The sequence below is a fragment of the Coptis chinensis genome, chromosome 2, assembly GCF_015680905.1.
Source record: "Coptis chinensis isolate HL-2020 chromosome 2, ASM1568090v1, whole genome shotgun sequence".
In the NCBI taxonomy this organism is placed as follows: Eukaryota; Viridiplantae; Streptophyta; class Magnoliopsida; order Ranunculales; family Ranunculaceae; genus Coptis; species Coptis chinensis.
Window position 1 is genome coordinate 99,628,709 of NC_141457.1, and position 19,206 is coordinate 99,647,914.

Consider the following 19,206-nt stretch of genomic DNA (forward strand, 5'->3'; position numbering starts at 1 on the left):
TGGTGGTGACCGGAATTTGCGGAGGAGAGCTGCTGATGTGCGTGAGGAAGAAGAAGAGATCATGTTCCTCTTAGGTGGGCTTGGGCCGAAAACCATAGGTCTATTTTGTTAGGGCCATAATTAACTTAGAATGTTTGGGTTGGGCCAATTCTCTTTTTCTTGTGTTGGGCCGAAACCTATTAGTTTTTGGGCTTGAGATCTTACTTTTCTTTAGGCCGAATCATTTAATTGTTTTGGGCTAGGTCATTTTCTTTTGCTGTTGGGCCGAATCTATTTAGTTCTTTGGGCCGAAACTAAGTTGTGATTTCTTTTGCCAGTTTCTAATATTGTTTTGGGCCAATCCATATGACTTAAGAATATATCCAAATTTTAAATATTTAGACTTTTGGACTTTGGTTTGGACCTTGATTGTGAACTATTGACTGTTTAATTGTACTGCGTTTATGTTGTAAATTGTATGGACAAATCAAATGCTAAAATGTTGCGGAAGCATGTATAATTGGTTTGTCATTTTCTAAAAGAGATTTGACGTTGATATTATCAAATTTTAGACACGTAACGAGATTTAAATTTTAAGAGACATAGACATAAAGACCTTTGACTTGGCTATGATTAGGTCTATTGGGATAGGTCTAGTGCTATAAGCGTGCTTGGCTTTGGGCTAAGACTTTATATATATGTACGTGTGTACGTGTATTAACTACTATGTGATATTTTAGTCTTTTATGATATACGACGCTATGACACTTAGACATCGATATATTAATAACACGTAAACAATAATACAATAAACAAGATACTCTTCCGTTCTTTGAAATAATATATACAATAAAGTTCAAGAGTGTTCTCAACAATTTACCACACCCTTTTTGAATCTCTCTACGCCTCAAGTTTTGGAAATGAGATTTTATGACTTAATATGTCATGTGATAGGTGGGCATTTATTGAATGTGCCATAAATGACCCGTTAACGTTATAACTGGGTATTCATTGAATGTGGCGGGAATGATCTGAAGTACATAGGTACTAAAGGGTGAGTGTATAAGAAAAGTAATTAATTAATTAATAAGAGAAATTGATTTGATGGTGCAAGTGTGCTTGGACTTGCATTTGAATACTTACAGGATATCTACACATGTTATATAAAATTTATAGCTTTCGTTTGCAGGAGGATAGAACTTAATAATATTTTGTGCAGGGACGTGGTCCTATCCTTATACAGAAGTGGATATCGGTAAGTTTTAATTCAATTATTTAGTTATTAAAACGAGTTATTATAATGAGTTAATATAATGGAAGTTTTGCTTGGGAAGAAACTATGCCGGTTGAAATGATGGAACTACCTGTCTTCCAAGCTGAGAATGATTCAGTTATGATATATTTAAAGTGTTAGTTTGATAAGTAAATACTGAAAATGTTTATATGTTGTTAGTCTACTCATACCAGCAAATTCCATTTTGCTGACCCATATTTGCTTTGTTTTGGCAACGTGAATGTGTTCTTGGAAACATAGGTGGAAGACAGTGGAACCACGGCGTTTGATTTGGATTTGTTTCTGGAGCAGTCCGGGAGTTTATGTTATTAAGTATGATCTTTTTGGAAGTATGTAATAATGTAGTTTCATATTCATATGACACGAGAATACGATGTTGAGGACCTATTAATCTTAGAGTTTTATATTGATGATTTTTTTTACGGAAGATAGTCTTTTAATAAAGTGATGGTTGAGAAATTCTGAAGATATTTTGTTGTTAAGTTGATTATTTTATGATGTGGGTTTTCGATTTTGGCATGAGTTGTATCCACCCCGTCATAGTCTGGGTTTTTAGACAATTGGACATAGTGATGTTTGAGATATTTATATTTCAAATATTCACTTTGTAATTGTTTAGAAATTCGGGCTGTGACAGATAATATCCGATCCGATCCGAAAATTAAAATTGATTAAAAATTTATTTGTTTTAAATAATTCATTTTCCCACTATAAAAACTAGTATATATATATTTATATCATTCATTATTATTATTTTGTTATTGTATAATTTTATATTATTAGTTTATGATTTTATATAATATTTTATACAATAAAAAATAAATAAATTATATATAATAACTATTAATTTTTTTAAATCGGATCGGATATTATCGGATGCGGATATGGCAATATCCGAATCTGTATCCGAAACCAATCCGAATCCAGTTCGGACATAAAAAAAATAGGCCGGATCTTCTCTCCCGGGTGGAAAAGGCTGACTTTTACACCTTACAAAATAATTTGGATAACACCATAATAAATGAAACTAACATAGTGAGATAAACACAAAAAAAGAAATCACTACAAATTAGGAAAAATTCCGTGTGTGATTATCTCCACAATCGTAGTTCCCAATTGTTAAGTAACTGTAAGTTTAGCCATTTTTGTTTTAGATTCATTTTTAAGTACTATAATGTAAGTGGCAGGTTATATTTATCCAAAATACCATCGGAAATTCATGAACATAAGTTACATCAGAACAGTATAACTACTTAATAATTCAAGAACACAAGAGTTAGAGTGAAAACACTATATATGTTTACAAGTTCACTGAATTTAAGTAAGTACGTGTAGGTTTTCTCATTTAAATGCAAATCAAGTCTTTCTACTTAAATGAAAGACAAAGCAAACACCAAGTTACTTATTTTTTGGAGTAATAATAAGATGGTTTTTTTGTTGAAATATATGAGAGTAGGACTGTAGGAGAAGAGGGCGAGATTGTGGACATTTTGTTTTCCATATTTCACGCATAGAATATTTTATATTTTTTGCGATTTGTTTTGATTTTATTTTTTGAGCAATAGTTAAATGGTAGGTTGGGGGGTTACATATGTGGACACATGTCCAAATTATTTTGTAAGGTGTAAAAGTCAGTCTTTTTCACCCAGGTGGAAAAGATCCGGCCTCTAAAAAAAATATCCGAATCCGAATCCAAAATTTTCAAATAATATCCAATTTTTCAAATACGAATTTGAATATTTAGATATCATCCCTATTAAAAATACCCTAATGTGCTTAGACTATTATAAAATGAGCAAGCTAAAACCAAACTCCAAGAAGAACTGATCGTAAAAAGAAAAGAAATAAAAACTTGATGACCAGCCCTACACACTAGGGGTGGGAATTTGGCCCTAACGACCCTAACCCGGACCTGACCGATCCGACCCTAAGCCCTATAAAGCCCTCACAACTAAAGTTTAGAGTTTAGGGCGGTGGCCGACCCTAATGCCTTCTAGAGGGCTATTGGGCTAAGATTCTAAAACATAGGCCCGACCCTAACCAAGCCCTAACCGCCCCCGTTTCACATTTTCACTATAAATACACATACCATAATTGTCCAACTATTTGTTAAATATTTTCAATTAAAATAACATTGTCTTTGTAATTTATCACTTTACACCCAAGTGGTACTTCCAATAACTTGTCTTTTATATAACAAAAACTTGTCAACTTAATGTACCTATGAAGTTAACAATGAGCACTAGCTAAATTTTAATAAAAAATAAGACTTTATTCCTTTGATCATCAAGTCAAAGTCCATAACTTATTATTCTCAATTTCTTTTCTCACTTATTTCTTATAAATTATATTTTTATTCACATCAAAGCCAAGTCTAAAACTAAAGATTTCCTTCCACACCATTAAAGCAAAATACTGAAAGATACATTTGTAACATAGAAACCAAAAACAACATTTGTCGGAAAAATGACATTTGTAATCTCAAACCTTTCTCCATCACTTGTTCAAAAGCCAATATTTTCATTTCCATATACAAAGCTTGAATCACTTTTAAATTAGAAGAAAGGTAATATTATATTTGTTTGAATCTATTATAGAAATAATTTATGATATTACAAATAGTTTAACAACTTCCATGACCTTTTAACCAAAACTATTATGTTTATTCTTTATATATATTACTTCTTCATTTAAAATGATAATATAATTATTTGTCTATGTATTTCAATTTAAAATGTAATTTTAGTTTTGAGTCTGAGGAATAACAAATTCAACTCTCGATGTCTTGTCTTGATTCATTAGATTGTGGATGCACATTTTAAATTTTGGACTTATACAAAATTATTACTAGATTGGTTGGACTTTGAGTTTTAGATTATTATACATTTTGTAATATAAATGAGTTTTAAAAAGTAAAAAGAAGAAAATATATAGGCGACTTAAAGCCTTTTAAAGATTAGAGTAGGATAAGGGCTTGAGGTTTAGACTTGTGACCTACCGATTTGGACTTGACTTTAGAGTCGGGCCGACCCGGTCCTAATATTTGATCAAGCTTTAAATGTTTAGGGCCGGGCTAAAGACGCCCATTCTACACATATGGACAGAGAAAATTCAGAAAATTGGGTATAGGTAAAATTTCTTATGTTGAAGGAAATAGCAAACTTTTTTTGTTTTTCCTCTATAAAACCGAAATTTGACATCTGCCTCAAATTTGAGGTCGATTTTTACAATTTTGACCTCTTTTATTAGTCCCAACTAAAAAGAAGCCAACTACCAACAAAAAAAACTACTTAACTAAATCGGTAGTGGGTTAATCAAAATAACTAAAATTCATCCAAAATCTACAAATTTCCAATTAAAAGTGAGATAAATTTCTAGAGAGACCAAAACAATGTGGAAAACATCAACTTCAAAACGGAAAAAATGTATGTTGATTACAACTAATTTCAATCTGACCTTTAACAATTTAAAATGCATCCGATAATTTTGAATATCATGTTTAAGCTTTGTTTGATGTAATTCAAATTGTGAAATTGTGAAAGGACAAATGGGTTTTTTTTTATAAGACAATTGTATTATTTAAAGACATCTTGGAGCAATACAACCATTGCTTTGATGAGTGGCCTCGATTGACACACACATACATTTAGCCCATTAGATTGATTATTTATTTATTTGTGGAAGAAATTGATTCTGATACAAATGAAAGGGTAAAAGTAAAAAAATAAAAAGTTTTAAAAGCAGTTAATACACCCAAAAGTGACATGTTGTTAAAATTGGAGTAGAATCAAAAGATAATATTGGTCTTTCTCTAGACAAAAAGACACTAAAGAAAGTGTCTGGACCAGAAAAGCCAGAAAATTACTCTTAACTGCTCCAAATTACTCCACAGTGAAATTCATAAGTGCGCATCGAGCATTTGTTATTTGAACAATTTCTACAATATTTTCACGTCACTTTTGTACTATGGTTGAAAGTTGAAATATATTTCATTCACTGATGGCTGATACCTCGTGGGCATGGCTCTGTCAATTGGACGTAAACAACAAATCGAAAAAAAAAACCCAACAAACTAACTAACTAACTAACTAACGATAGAAACGGTCGTTTTCGTAACCGTGTAAAACTCTGCAGTCTTGAAATCCTCCCACGTACTACAAACAACTTAACATCAACTCAGTCACATCTCAAAGAAGAAGAAATCCAACGGTTTTAAAATAAAGAAACACGGTACACCTGAAGAGCACAAAAATCACCTCATAAAAACCTTAGTAAAAGCAAACACAAAAAAATCTTTACGCTGTTCAAGAAAAAAGAGCGGCCAGCAAACAGACAGACACACCTAACTCAATTATATTCGCCGACTTTGCTTACGTGGACCCCTTAGATCTTTAACACTGCAAATACAAAAATAAAAACATAAATAAAATTGATCTTATAATTTAAAAAGGATTTGTATTTTGTTGGGAATTTAATTTATTTAATAACAATAACATTCCACTGTGTCAACATATATAATTATGCGAATATGCTCTGGACTTACTTGTGAACAATGGGAGGTCTCGTTTTGGTAAGAAATTGGTGGGGTTAGGCTAGATTATTATTGTTTCAATAATTTAGTATTGTTATTGATATATGTATATATAAGGTGAAAAGTTTAGAGGTCTGGGGGGGCGAAGATGTATGCGGTGGGGCGGTTAAGTAGCTACATCTCGCAAGGAGTGTATACGGTATCTGCCCCTTTTCATCCATTTGGAGGAGCTGTTGATATAATTGTAGTTGAACAACCTGATGGTAGTTTTAAATCGTCGCCTTGGTATGTTAAGTTTGGGAAATTTCAAGGGGTTTTGAAGACGAAAGAGAAGATTGTGAGTTTAAGTGTTAATGGAATTGACGCGGATTTTCATATGTATTTGGATCATAAAGGGGAAGCTTATTTTCTTAGAGAGGTGGATGGAGAGGAAATCGATGAAAGTATTTTGTCTCCTCCGTCTTCTGGGGATGATGAGACGGAGGAGAAGTCTTCGCGTAATGGAAGGATGGAAGGGTTGGAGAATTGTGCTTATAATGGGAGTCAGTTGAAGTTGGATGCTCAGATTGAATTGGATAGTGGGAAGATTTTGGTGAGAACTAATTCTCGTCGGGCTAGAATTTTTGGAATGATGTTTGGAAGGAAATCTATCAAGGAGAAAAAGAAGCTTGAGGCAGAAGGTGATGTTGCTATGGAGAGGACTACTTCATTGGAACGCGCTGAGATTGCAGCGGATCTCTTGGAAGTAAAGTGGTCTACCAATCTTCCAACTGATAGACTAAGAAGGGATAACTTATCAAGAATGTCTGCAAGTGTCTTGGTGCAGAACTCCTCTGATCTTTCTGTTGTACAAGATGCAATGGGTCCCTGCAATGGGCAAGTGAGCAGCAGGTCTGAGGAGCACATTAAAGATCTATCCACACGGGGTACAGTTGGATCAGAGGAGAAGTCTAAGGTAATATCTCAAACATCCACAAGGATAATCAATTTTGATTTGGGAAATGCTACTATAGAGAATAGAGGGAAAAATTCGGAATTTGTGATCAATGTTCCTGTTGTGCAGAATTCACGTGTGGGCGTAACATGAAGTAGGGTCTGATTTGCCTTACAATGTAGAAAGCGTATCTGATGAAAGGATGTACCTCCAAAGTGTCGGTGTTCCTTACGAAGAAAGTGAGAACTTGTTCTTGCACCATGAAACATCAGAGTCAGGAGTTGCTGTGAATTCTAGTGAACAAGGACTCGAGACTCTGAAATTTTCTGAAGGAGAATGCGAGGAAAGCCGAGTTTATGCTGGAACTCAATCCGAGACAGCAAAGCTGGCATCTGAGGAAAACACACAACCAGAATATGCTGCACTCATGAGTAAACATAAACCAACTACAGAAGAATTACGAAGTGACGATGAGTTTCAGATTACCAATGCAATTCTTCAATGTGGGGAAATTTCTGCCAGTTCAGATACAAAGGATGGTGTAATTGAATCCCATTCTTCACTTGGTAAACACTCGGTAGCTTCTCAGTATGGTGATGCTGGGATACTGGAACTTGCTCACCAGGAAACAATAACGGAGAGGCCAAGTGAAGGGAGGTGCTTGCAGACCGGGCCAGTTGAAACTGTTGCGGAGCGTTCTCAAGCAAATGGCTTCTCCAAACCTTGTGTATCTAGAAGTACTGAAGTGAGCCTTGGAGAGCCTTCTACATTATCTGGATCCTCTGATCTAATATTGGGTGCTAATAATGTAGCTCATTTTGATGAAGAAGCAGAGTCACAAGGGGTGTGCGTTTCTTCTTGTGGTAGCAACTCAGTTAGTCTAGTCAAAGAAGAGGTACATTTGGGGGAAGAAGATGAGGTGAGTAGCTTATATAACACATTAGACTTTGTTGGTGACCCTCAGGGATCAAACACTGAATATATAAGGGCAACGCACTCGAGCAATCTACTGTTAGAGAATTTAGGGGAAGCTCAATTTATTTTCAGTGACATCGATAATCACGAAACCAGTGGGATTCAATGCAAGGATTCAGTTTTTCCTGATTCCGAGGAAATAGATGAAAATCCCTTGATGAGGAATGACGTTGAAGACTGGAATGATAAAACAAATAGGGAACACTGGTCACAATTGTCTTCAATTAAGCTCATCGAGGAGTGTTCCCCAGATGATATTGAACCTCTACTTGAAGACTTAATGAAGAAATCCAGCCCGATGAAAATCCCTAGAAATCGAAAATGTGCAGAAGAAGAGGTTGAGTGGATGATAGAATCTTTACCCAATTTTCGGTCTCACATAGACAATTTGGAGATGTCTGATGTAATTCATCCGCTGAGCCAGTCTCTAGATTTACATTCTGAAAGTTTGAGGCAGGAGTTTCTGAGGAAAGATGTTTCAGGCTCTTCATTATCTAATTTAGACACTGAGTGTAAGCTTGCAGGCGAACATCGTAGAGCCGAGGACACACGGATTTGGGAGGAAATAAAAAACATGTCAAACAGCAGTTTAGTTGGTAAGAGGGCTTTGGTTCTGCACTTCTTTATACTCCTTTAATCACTAAAAGAACTGAAAAGATAAGAATGGGAATCTTATTTATTTTGTCTGTTTTGTTCAGAGATATCTCTATGCAAACGCTTGCTTTATGAAGGTATGGGAGCTGATGCAGCTTCTCAAGTATTTGATGCTGGGAAAGTAGATTTGGAAAATTTTACTTCTCTGGATCCCCAACTCATGAAGAATAATGATATTATTGTTAGAATTGGGGGCCGCTATTTCCCATGGGATGCTGCTGCATCTATTATATCAAAGATGCTCTCACTAGGCCATGACCAAAGCATTGTGCCAGAAGGAATGATAGATGTGGACCAAATTGAGAAGACTGTTGAAGGGCAACTAACAAGAACCAATGTCCCATCTGGTGGAAGCTGGAGTCTCTGGCCTTTCAACTTCAGAAGATCAAGATCTGTGAGTCCTATTCTACCACCTCCAGACGGCACCACTAACTCTGATTGTATGAATGCTTCAGTTAGAACTAGTGATGCTACAGGCAATAAAAGTGTGCAGATAGTGAAAGTTGCTAAAAAGAAGGTGAAATCACTTGTTCCAACATCTGAGCAACTGGCAACCTTGAATCTGAAGGAAGGTCGGAATGTTATAACCTTCACATTTTCAACTGCTATGTTGGGCAAGCAGCAGGTTTGTAGTTACTGTTTTTATTATCATCATGGTCTCTACTGCATCTTAGCTTGGACTTTTCAGTTCTTTTGTAGACTTGACTTATTAATGATTACTCAAAATAAAATATATGTTTATGTTTATTTATTTATTTCTTTTTCAGGTGGATGCTAGAATTTATTTATGGAAATGGGACACTCGTATAGTTGTTTCTGATGTTGATGGGACAATTACCAGGTGATTTTTTTTTAATCCTTTTTCCATTTTAGGTAAAGTCTGCTGATTTATATGTTTCAGCTTCCACTAATGATTCAGAGTGAAATTATGTTACGTGGTTTTATTTATTTGCATCTATTGTAGTGATTTTTAGTAGGCTACTGAGCATACATATTTGAAAATGGGTGTGTCTGATAATATTGGCCATTTGATTTATGCTATGAGGAAATTGTATTTTCAAGACTATATTGTCGTGTAGATGGTGCGGTTGACATCAGGTGTCACACACATGGAAAAACTTAATAATGTGTATTTATCTGGTTTAAGAGTTCACTCTACACCGCCAATTTCTCTGTTGCTTAGCTTCTAGCATTTGAAAAGAATTCTCTATCAATGTTTAAAAGAGGTGTACTGCACCTCTTTTAAACCCAACAACCCCAAAAAGTAAATAAAGTGAAAACCCAAAGTGTAGTCTGTCTTATTCCAGTTTTTGTAAAGGTGTGACAGACCTTATTAGTCTCCTTTTTATGTGGTAAGAGTGCTTTCCCCACTGAAGGGTGTGTTTTCAAAGTTTTCCCATTCTGTCATTGTTGACAACATTCCGTTCAGCTAGTTTTCGTGTCACTGGATACAGTCATATTATACTTGTCCGTATAAGTTGATGTTGCGCAATCATCTTGGAGGTAAATGTCCAATATGTTTTCCGGGCGGCTAAATAGATCGGTTATGAGCTCTAAATTAGTTTTAATTTAGTTGTCTGGTCCCGATACTTTGAAATTTATTGGCATTTAGTTTCTTTAGTTGAAGGCATGCTGGGTGCATTGATACTTCTTTTGACGTGTATTGCTTCAATTTATTTGTATTGATATTTCTTTGTGAGCTGATTCATGATTTTCATTTTTTTTGGCTCTTTTATTATGGTTGACCTTTTCTGATTTTTCTTGTTTGCACCTTATTAAAGATCGGATGTTCTTGGGCAGTTCATGCCTTTGGTTGGAAAAGACTGGTCACAAACAGGTGTTGCCCATCTGTTTTCAGCAATTAAGGTTTGTTTCATATTTCAGAAAATATTGTGCTTGAGTTTTCAGTACTTTTTGTCCACAGAAGACAGTATTCATCTAATGTCCAGTGTAGCAGTTCATTATTTCTTAATACATTGTTGGTTATTTGTCCAATACATCCCTCAACATATTGATAGGAGATACCTTGGAGGCTTGGAGTTCTTTGAGAAAAGTAACTCCTTCGGAGAAAGAGGAGTTTATTACTCTTTCAGTGTGTACTTTCACTAGATGGTTAAAGGAGATGATTACTAGAAATGAAGACTTCTTTTATATTACCTAATTGGTTAATATAGGACATTATATTTGCTGAACCTGTATCCCTTCTTGGGTTGCAGGAAAATGGTTATCAGTTGCTTTTCCTAAGTGCACGTGCTATTTCTCAAGCTTATCTCACTAGGCAGTTCCTTTTCAACCTTAAGCAGGTGATCCTTAGAGATATTTGCTCATTCAAGTTTCAAATCTAGACATTCAAGTCCTTGAGTGATTCAAATTTGAAATTCTCCATTACTTAGTGTTTAAAGAAAATTACTATTTGCATATGCAGGATGGAAAGGCATTGCCTGATGGGCCGGTTGTCATTTCTCCTGATGGGCTTTTTCCTTCTCTATTCCGAGAAGGCAAGTGTTCTGTATCTGTGTGTGATAGTTCATAGTTCTGTAGCTGCTTTATATCTTGTTATTATTCGAGATATAATTTCCTGAGAAAAGACTCTGTCAGTTTAAAGGGTTTGTTGCTAAGTTCACGATATGGACTGTGCAAGTGGAAAAACATAGGAGAAGAATGTTTTGCCGTTCTTTTGCACTGGGCCCTTTTGAATCCAAAAGGAGTCTCTACTTTCTTCAGTCATGAGATAAATTATCTTTTCCTTGATCTAATAAAAGAGTTGTGAGAGCACTGTGGTTAAATGAGGTCATTAAATTCATTTAACCGACTTTAGCTTTCATCTCGAGGTGTAATTTATATTTCAGGCGCATCAGTGTGTTTTGAGAAACTCTAGTTAGTTTGTACTGGTGACGCTAAGCTTCTGCAAAGATAAATTCCTTTGTCTTGACCTTGGAAAAGTTCGAGATCAAACAGGCACAATAGGTCTTTTAAGTGAAAGTCGGAATGCTAAGGTGTTGATTTTAAGGGTAATCTGGAAGGGAAGGAATCTTCAACGCTAAGGTCTAAGAGATTCTGTTTCCTCTTATTTTGCAGTTATCAGAAGAGCTCCTCATGAATTTAAAATAGCTTGCCTGCAGGTAGTTATTTCTTTTACTTTTCTTTGAATCCGTAAATTAAAATTTAAGGAAACATTGGTTTTCCTTTTTTCAGCATGAGTTTAGTTATTTGTATGCGTAAGCAAAGTAGTTTCGTGAGAGATGGATATGATAATTTTGATATTTCTTGGGAAAGTGGTTTTTCTGAGGGTGATTCAATTTCCAGGATATCAGGGCGTTATTTCCTCCTGACTGCAACCCATTTTATGCTGGTTTTGGGAACAGAGTCACTGACGAAATTAGCTATCTTAAGCTCGGAATTCCAAAAGGAAAAATTTTCACCATTAACGCTAAGGTAATCTTTTGTTCATTATGGTAGTTATTGCAAAGTAAGCTTTAGAGCAGTTCTAGCAATGGTTCTGCTTTCAACATTTTAAACGTTGAGATTGCAGGGTGAGGTTGCTGTAAACCGCCGGTTCGACAGAAAATCCTATACTACCCTTCACGCACTCGTGGATGGCATGTTTCCTTCCACATCTTTGGCTGAGCAGGTTTCTTCTTCAGCTTAAAAATAAAGTTTGGATAAAAATGCTGTCAGATTTTCATTTTCCCTGATACCCAAACTAAATTTAAAGTAAAATATTCATGTTTGTCATATAAACAGAGATTCTAATCCTTATTTACTAGTAAGAACAACAATCCCATCTCCATTGACTTTTATGAATTTTCATCTGATTTTTTTGTTCCAGGAGGACTTCAACTCATGGAATTACTGGAAAATGCCTCTTCCAGATATTAATTCATAAAGATGCCAGAGAAATATTAGGACCTAATTTTTTTGGATGGAGGATGGAAGGATCTTGACATGCACACTCTAGATCAACTAGGTAGACTCCTGCTAGATCCGATTTCTTACAATTTATATTTGGCGTTTTATTTTTAATTATTCTCAAAACATTTCAATGTTTGGATGGCCAAGTTAATTTTTTTTTAATAGTGTATAGAAACCCATCAGTTTATAGCCCCTTTCTTGCTTTTTAACTTATAGGCCCTTTCTTGCTGAAAAAGATCAATGTTTAAAGAACTATGTATATATATTTTGTTTGTTCTTTCTGAGACCTCGATCAGCTAAACTTTTATTAATATGGCGAGGTTTAGTTGAAAAGTTCTCTCTGAAATCACCAATTAGATAAGGTTCAAAATTACTGTAAAATTGTGGTAATGTACTAACACTTCCTTAAATTGTAGAACAAGCATGATAAAAACAATAGAAGACTCATAGATCAATGAATTTGGGGTAGCATTTTAGGCAATAGATGGAAAGATATACAACTGGTGAAAGGATGAAAAATCAGGTTGCAAAGCTCTGTATTATTATTCAGAAAGGTTTGAATCATTATTAGAAACTTTCTTTAAGACATTTGGATAGTCCTACAAATAGTCAAATACCATATGGTGAGCTGGGAAAGAGTGTATGTCTAGGCAAGTTGATGGTATCTGTTTGCTTAGAAGTAATATTTGGTTGCATTAGGTGAGAGGAGTCTGAATTATATTTCTGGGAGGACACTGGATGGTAGACTTTCTGTGTGGAATTGGCAGATCACAGATTATACGCCTTCTCTGATTTTCAGAACTGCTCATGGTAATTAAAATTAGTCTGTTGTTTTGGGAACCCGGATACCACAGTGGCAATAATGACTGGGAGTTTTGGGAGCTAGGCGGACTTTCTTTAGATACTTCTGTACTCTGTTTTTCTCTTGGGTTTGTAACTTTGTATCCCTAATCATTCTGAACCTGTTCCTGTTTTTCTAAGCTTATTCTGTTGGGTTTAACCCGTCGGGAAGATTCTGACCGTGGGTATCTTATACCTTCTGAAGAGAGAACTTGTGAATAGTTACCCCCTTTGTAAGTCTTCAGGTGAGTTCGTGATTCCCCTCACTGTTCTTTCTTGTGGTAGGTCATAGGAGTGGGCTTTGTTCAACTCTTCTCCTAAGTTAGTTTTGGGGTTGCCTGGCTCTGTGAAGGATCTTATTTCATCATGGAAAGTAAATGTGTCTCCGTTAAAGGTTTTAACTGGATGTGGTCCCTGGTGTCGTTCCCAATCTTATGTGGGATCTGGCTTGAGACAGGTAAGATACATTTTGAGGGTGTGGTTTCTGATTTTGATTATGGTCAGTGTCGATCAAGGGAATGAAGGGATTCTTGTACGTAGTAGGTTGAAGATCTGATCAATTTAGGAAGATTCCTTTTGTGCATTTTGTTTCCAGATGCGATTCTCTAATGTTCGGGGTTGACTAGTGTTTATAATTGAAGGAAGATATTGTTGTTATTATCCTATACAGTAAATTACAGGTTGGCCCAACCTACGACCACTTTCCTCTTAACTTGACAGTTGACATAATATGATTTTTAGGAAAAGCTTTCTATCCCAAAGTACCTTTACTCCAGTAAGAAGTTGTTTGTCAACGATTAGTTTGATTAAAAACATAGATGTGCTTTTCTAGGGTGGACACTTGTGTTTCCATAGATTTTCTTCTTAAACCGGAAGAAAACAGATGATTCTTTTGTCCATACTAGAAATCTTGAGATCTAATGTACTGATCTCCAACGCATCCTTAAAAAGTTCAAAGACATTCATGATAAAAAGGAATAATAATTCATAAAAATTTCCAACTTAATTACTAACTAAGTTGCAATACCAAATTCCTTCTTTGTGCGATTAATAAATCTGTAACAAAGAATTAAGTGCTTCATTTTAAAAGTGGGTTGTAGATATAAGATATTGTAATTTTATTTCAAATTTCCTAACTTCTTTCTTCTAAAATTTGAAGTAAATATTTCACAATGATTAAGAATATCACTAATATCTAGAGATTGAGATAAATATAGTTTGAATTGCAGTAACCAAACCCTTCTGACGAAGTCTATTGTATCAGGAATATGAATTATTGATCATCACATAACAGAAAGGTACCTTTTATGCAATTTTATAATCCAAATCTGTAGTTTGGATATGTTTTTTAGATATTAACTTTTATGCAATTTTATAATCCAAATCAGTAGTTTGGATATGTTTTTTAGATATTAACGACAACTTGTTAAAAGGCGTTATGTACCTCTACTCTCTAGTTCAAGTGTTTGTAAATTTAAAGCAAGTATTCTTGTATCTTCATGCAACTACTTTTAATATCTTCATTCTTGCATCAACAATGGTACGTGCTATTATGTGCAGAGAAGCTGTCCACAGATGGTGCGGTCGTGAACCATACATGCTGGTCTTTTCATCTGGTTGAACAATTCATTAACAAGCCAAATTGATGTACAGATGAGTTACACAGTCTTCAATCAAAATTAGTTTTAGTTTAAAAAGCTGCAATGTAGTATTTTGTTGTTCATGACTCATGAGAGATACCATTATTGGAGTAATAAAGCTATGTAAAGTGTTGATACAAGGAGAAGGGAGTGGGAATATGGAGAATATATATATATCATTGTCTACATAATAAAGATTCAGTTACAGAATATACAGTGTAAGATACAAAAGTGTAAGATACAAAAAGAAAAACATTGGAAGGGGGAAACAAAAAAGGAAACAGGAGGAAGGAACAGAATCAGCTTTTTTTTTAACCACGAAGAAATGAAAAAATAAAAAATAAAAAAATACAAAGAAGCCCAGGAATCAATGGAGCAAATAATGACCATTCATGCAACTTTCAGCGCTTCTGACTGCGAATCTGGACTCTTCCTATTCTTCTCTAGCCGTTCAGTATAAATCGGCAGGTGAATAATTTCTGCGACTTCATTCATCAGTGTATTCTCTGTGATTTTACTTTCAACGCTCCTCGCTTTTCGCAATGTAGTAGTGCTACTTGGTATTACCTTGTCACTTCTGACGCGCTCAAATTTCCAAAGGCAAACGTTCCAAACGTTCGTTTGATTATCATCCAGCAAAGAGCACTCAATAATCTTACCTGAGAACTCTGAAGGATCTGATTTAGTTTGAAACACAACCTGGTGTCTAATCATGAGCTTTTTTTCTCCTCGATCTAAAAGAAAGAGCTGACGGTGACCTTGTTTGTCAACCTCAAAAAGAAAATCCACATTGTGCGTATATTTCCACTGTAATAGGCCTTCATGGTTTTTTGGAACATATGGGTCGTCCCGACCTTGAAAAATAAGGCCATCTGCTGCATGTGAAAGCTTCGGAATAAAACCGTTTAAAATCTTCTGAGCGCCACTTAGCATCCAAAAGTCCTTCCTCCTTACTCTGAAAGGTTCCATATCATATCTGTAATTTTTATTTCCACTCTGATGGATAAACTGCTTTTCGAGATTCCGAGGTTCTATGACTTGTTTCTCGACCATCTTCCACCTTTCTTGGAAGGGCAGGTGGAACACAGAAACATTGTTGATTGCCATTACATCACTGACCAGATATCTTCTTTCCTGATTCTGTGTATCAGGCAGTGCGTCAATGACCATCTCCCCATCGAGTAGTGTAAAGTTGTGAAACTCTTTAAGATGACCTGCATTCGTTTGTTTTAGAGGAAATCGCATCTGCACTCTTCGAAAGTGAAATTTTTTATCAATCAAGTAGCAACCCTCCCATGTTATGAGCATCATGTATCTTGTTCCAACAGCCTTCCATGTAGCATAGAAATAACGTTCTCTTAACAGTTTCAAACTGGTTTTCGAGAGGGTGATTGGGTATGCTCCTGGAAATTTTGGGTTTTCTTTTGCCATTGGCTCTAGTTTGAGTAACCGATAGCAGATCCCTTGAAGCCTAAATTGGTAGTCTTCAGTTATTGTATCTCCAAGCACATCATCAATACTCATTAAATGATTTCCCTCACTCTGAGGTACTAGAGTACCATTATTTTTGTCATCTCCGTTCTCCACCTGATTATTATCAGCCATTGGTTCGGCATTGAGATCAAGCGGATACGGACAACTTTTCCACTCTGGTGATGGAGGGCAAACAACCGTTTCAGGCCTTGTTTCATGATAGAAAGTGTATAACGCATCAATATACTTATTCCTAAAGATTCCAGGTGGACGTGCCTTGGCAAATACTTGCAGTGCTTCAGTGACAGATATAGCTTGTGCACGGACAATATAGTGAACGATCATGTAACCTGTGCGGTTGTAACCGTGAGTAGAGTGAACGAGAATGTACTTCTTGGGTCGTTCAAGATCTTTGTACTGGTTAGCCAAGAACTGAAAGACCTCGTACACAAAATGATTAACAGATTCATTATCAGGTATTGAATCTTTTCCTTTGCATTGAATCTTTAGATGCTTGACGCCTTCTAACGGTTGATAGTATCCACTCTTGCTAGTCAGATCTACTACTAATCCGATTTTCTTGACGCTAGTTCCTTGAGTAATCTCCTTCGGCAAGTGGTATCTTTTATAAGGATCCACCAAGTCATCGTACGATTCGCCAAGAGGTACTTTCGATGGGACAATGTTATCTATGCTCTGACCATATGCAGGGCAATTCCACCAATAAGGAGGCAGTTGTCTGCTTATTTGGTCACACCTCGGCTTTTTAACTACTCTTTTGGGCAGCGACTTGTTGTTCGGTGAAGGGCACACTCTTTTGAATCTGTTGTGCGTCACTTGCTTGTGGTGCGATCTATTAAAAGGTGTAGGTGGTACTTGTGGCTTGGGGCGCTGTCTAAAGAAGAAGGGTGGTGCTTGTTGCTTGCGCTCTGTATAATGTGGTGCTATATGTATAGAATTGCTATACATATTCATTGAAAAAAAATACAAGAATATGTACACGATTATGTTTCGAGTGGGGGAGGGGAGAAGCTACTCCCACGTAGAAAAGAGGAGAGACCTGTATGATTACAAGTTTCGGTGCCGGTTAGATTAGATTAGATTGGGTCCTTATTTATAGACGGACTTTGAAGATAGTTTTGGCAATAGCGGCCAAAAAGAGTCCGATTTCAATTAGGATTCCATTTCAAGTCCGAAATCAACTAGGATTTGGTGTGACATTAATTATCCTTTCCGTTAATATAGAATCACAGCTCAACCGACTCACACACTCTTAAGTCTTAATAGCTAAGATTCGGGAAAGGCTGGTTGACCTTAAGAGGTTGACATAAAAAGGAAAATGTGACAAATAAAAGTGAAAATTAAAATTAAACATTTTTCTTCCGCCGCAATTTGTAGCGTGTTTGTCTTGATCCCATATATAATTTAATGTCACGAATAAAGTTTCTACTTATTAATAGAAAAACTCAAATGAAAAAAGAAAAAGGGAAGGGAAAAAGGAAGGCCCCGGCTTCCCTTGCCTCAATTAGTTCTTGGTTTCCAATTCTAGTGAGAAATGAGTTTCCAATTGTGTCTCCAACCAAGGTAGAAAATTTGAACTAATTAGGAAGTACATATCTTACTTTTATGAGAAGTAAGAATAATGAACTAATTAGTAGGGTTGGAAATGGTGGGTTTCAATCCGAATCCGACCATATCCGAATTCATTTTACCGGATATGGTTTATATGTTTGTGATTAGAATCCGACCCGAATCCAAACTATTTTAACATGATTCATGTTTTGATGCCTAAAAGATTAATTTATATCGTATATTCATTAAAATGGTGTATTTTTTGGTGTTTTTTTTTTAATAAATATGGATATTCGAAATCCGACCCGAATCCGGATGAATCCTAATATAGTAAAGAATTTTGAGTGAGAATCCGATCCGAACCAGCTCCATTTCCATCCCTACTAATTAGGAGCTCTATTAAATACACAAAATTAGGTGGAAAACACTAAGGCCCTGTTTGGCAGTGTGGACAAGGAGTCCCTATCCATGAATAGGTGACGTGGTATACAGATTTTAGTTGTCTAGTGTTTGGTTGGTAACAAATTTGAATACCGTATATAATCCGGTGGATTTCGCGAACACAAAAGCGGGTATATAGGAATCAAAGGGGATATGAGAGATACGACTAATCTTATTTCCTTAACTAGGAGAGAGAAAGTAAAAAAAAAAAAAAAAAAAAATACGAAAGGTTTTTGCTGGAAAGTGGAAACCTTGCCTCTAGTTGTCTTCTCCACACTTCCAACTAGCTGCTCATCATTTGCAACTCTATCCTATAAGATAAACCTTTGTTTCTATACTCTCTATTTTTATTTTCTTTACTACTTTCTTCATCTTTTGTTCTTGTCTATAAAACGCCAAACATGCTATGTGTGATTCTAGGAGTGTGCAAAAAGAGACTTCTTTTGTATGTTTTCAGGCTGAATGAAGTATAGGTAAATAGGCTAGGACGTCCACTTTCGGAATGAGGGACGAATTGAGTCTTCTTCAGTTCATTCATCACTGCAATATCATTTACTTGTTAGTAAACTACGCATACTCGGAAGATAGGGTCTATAGAACTACTGAGAAAAATTTGCTTTTCATCTTGAAAGTTTAGAGAAGAAGAGGAATCAAGTCAAGTCAAATTCAAATTTTACTTAACAAAAAAAAAAAAATATTATGCATTAAAAGTTTAGAGAAAAATATTACTTGGTTTATCAAATGTAAATCAATCAATGAGTAGTATAGTAGTAGTCACAACCGAAGTTGGTGCAAAGACTAGATATGCAATATGTTAGCAAGGATTTCACTGCCCGACCATAGTGATAGATCCAAGTATTGGTAGTGCTTGAGTGCACCAAGAATCAACCACCTAACTCGGTAGACAACCGTACAAGGATGATTGCTTAGGTGCTCATTCAATTGCACTATCCGGGTGTAA

General features: G+C 35.7%; 2 protein-coding genes across 2 annotated transcripts; one reads left to right on the forward strand and one right to left on the reverse strand.

Annotated features, from left to right (window-relative positions):
* Positions 1 to 5,734: 5,734 nt before the first annotated feature.
* LOC147519562 (phosphatidate phosphatase PAH2-like) lies at positions 5,735 to 14,936 on the forward strand. The gene is given in 12 exon segments (XM_086591144.1): positions 5,735 to 6,883; positions 6,885 to 8,309; positions 8,412 to 8,992; positions 9,135 to 9,208; positions 10,149 to 10,233; positions 10,584 to 10,670; positions 10,793 to 10,865; positions 11,446 to 11,489; positions 11,674 to 11,802; positions 11,900 to 11,998; positions 12,197 to 12,334; positions 14,680 to 14,936. Coding segments are annotated over 11 exon segments (3,585 nt in total). The 5' UTR covers positions 5,735 to 5,952; the 3' UTR covers positions 12,254 to 12,334; positions 14,680 to 14,936.
* On the reverse strand, positions 14,920 to 17,313 carry LOC147519563 (uncharacterized). The gene has a single exon (XM_086591143.1). It carries the CDS (start codon positions 17,205 to 17,207, stop codon positions 15,150 to 15,152), a length of 2,058 nt encoding a protein of 685 aa, XP_086447269.1. The 5' UTR covers positions 17,208 to 17,313; the 3' UTR covers positions 14,920 to 15,149.
* Positions 17,314 to 19,206: the final 1,893 nt, after the last annotated feature.

What these genes read in the sequence shown, in the direction of transcription:
- LOC147519563 (XM_086591143.1), bottom strand. Translation starts at nt 17,207, where the DNA reads ATGAATATGTATAGCAATTCTATACATATAGCACCACATTATACAGAG.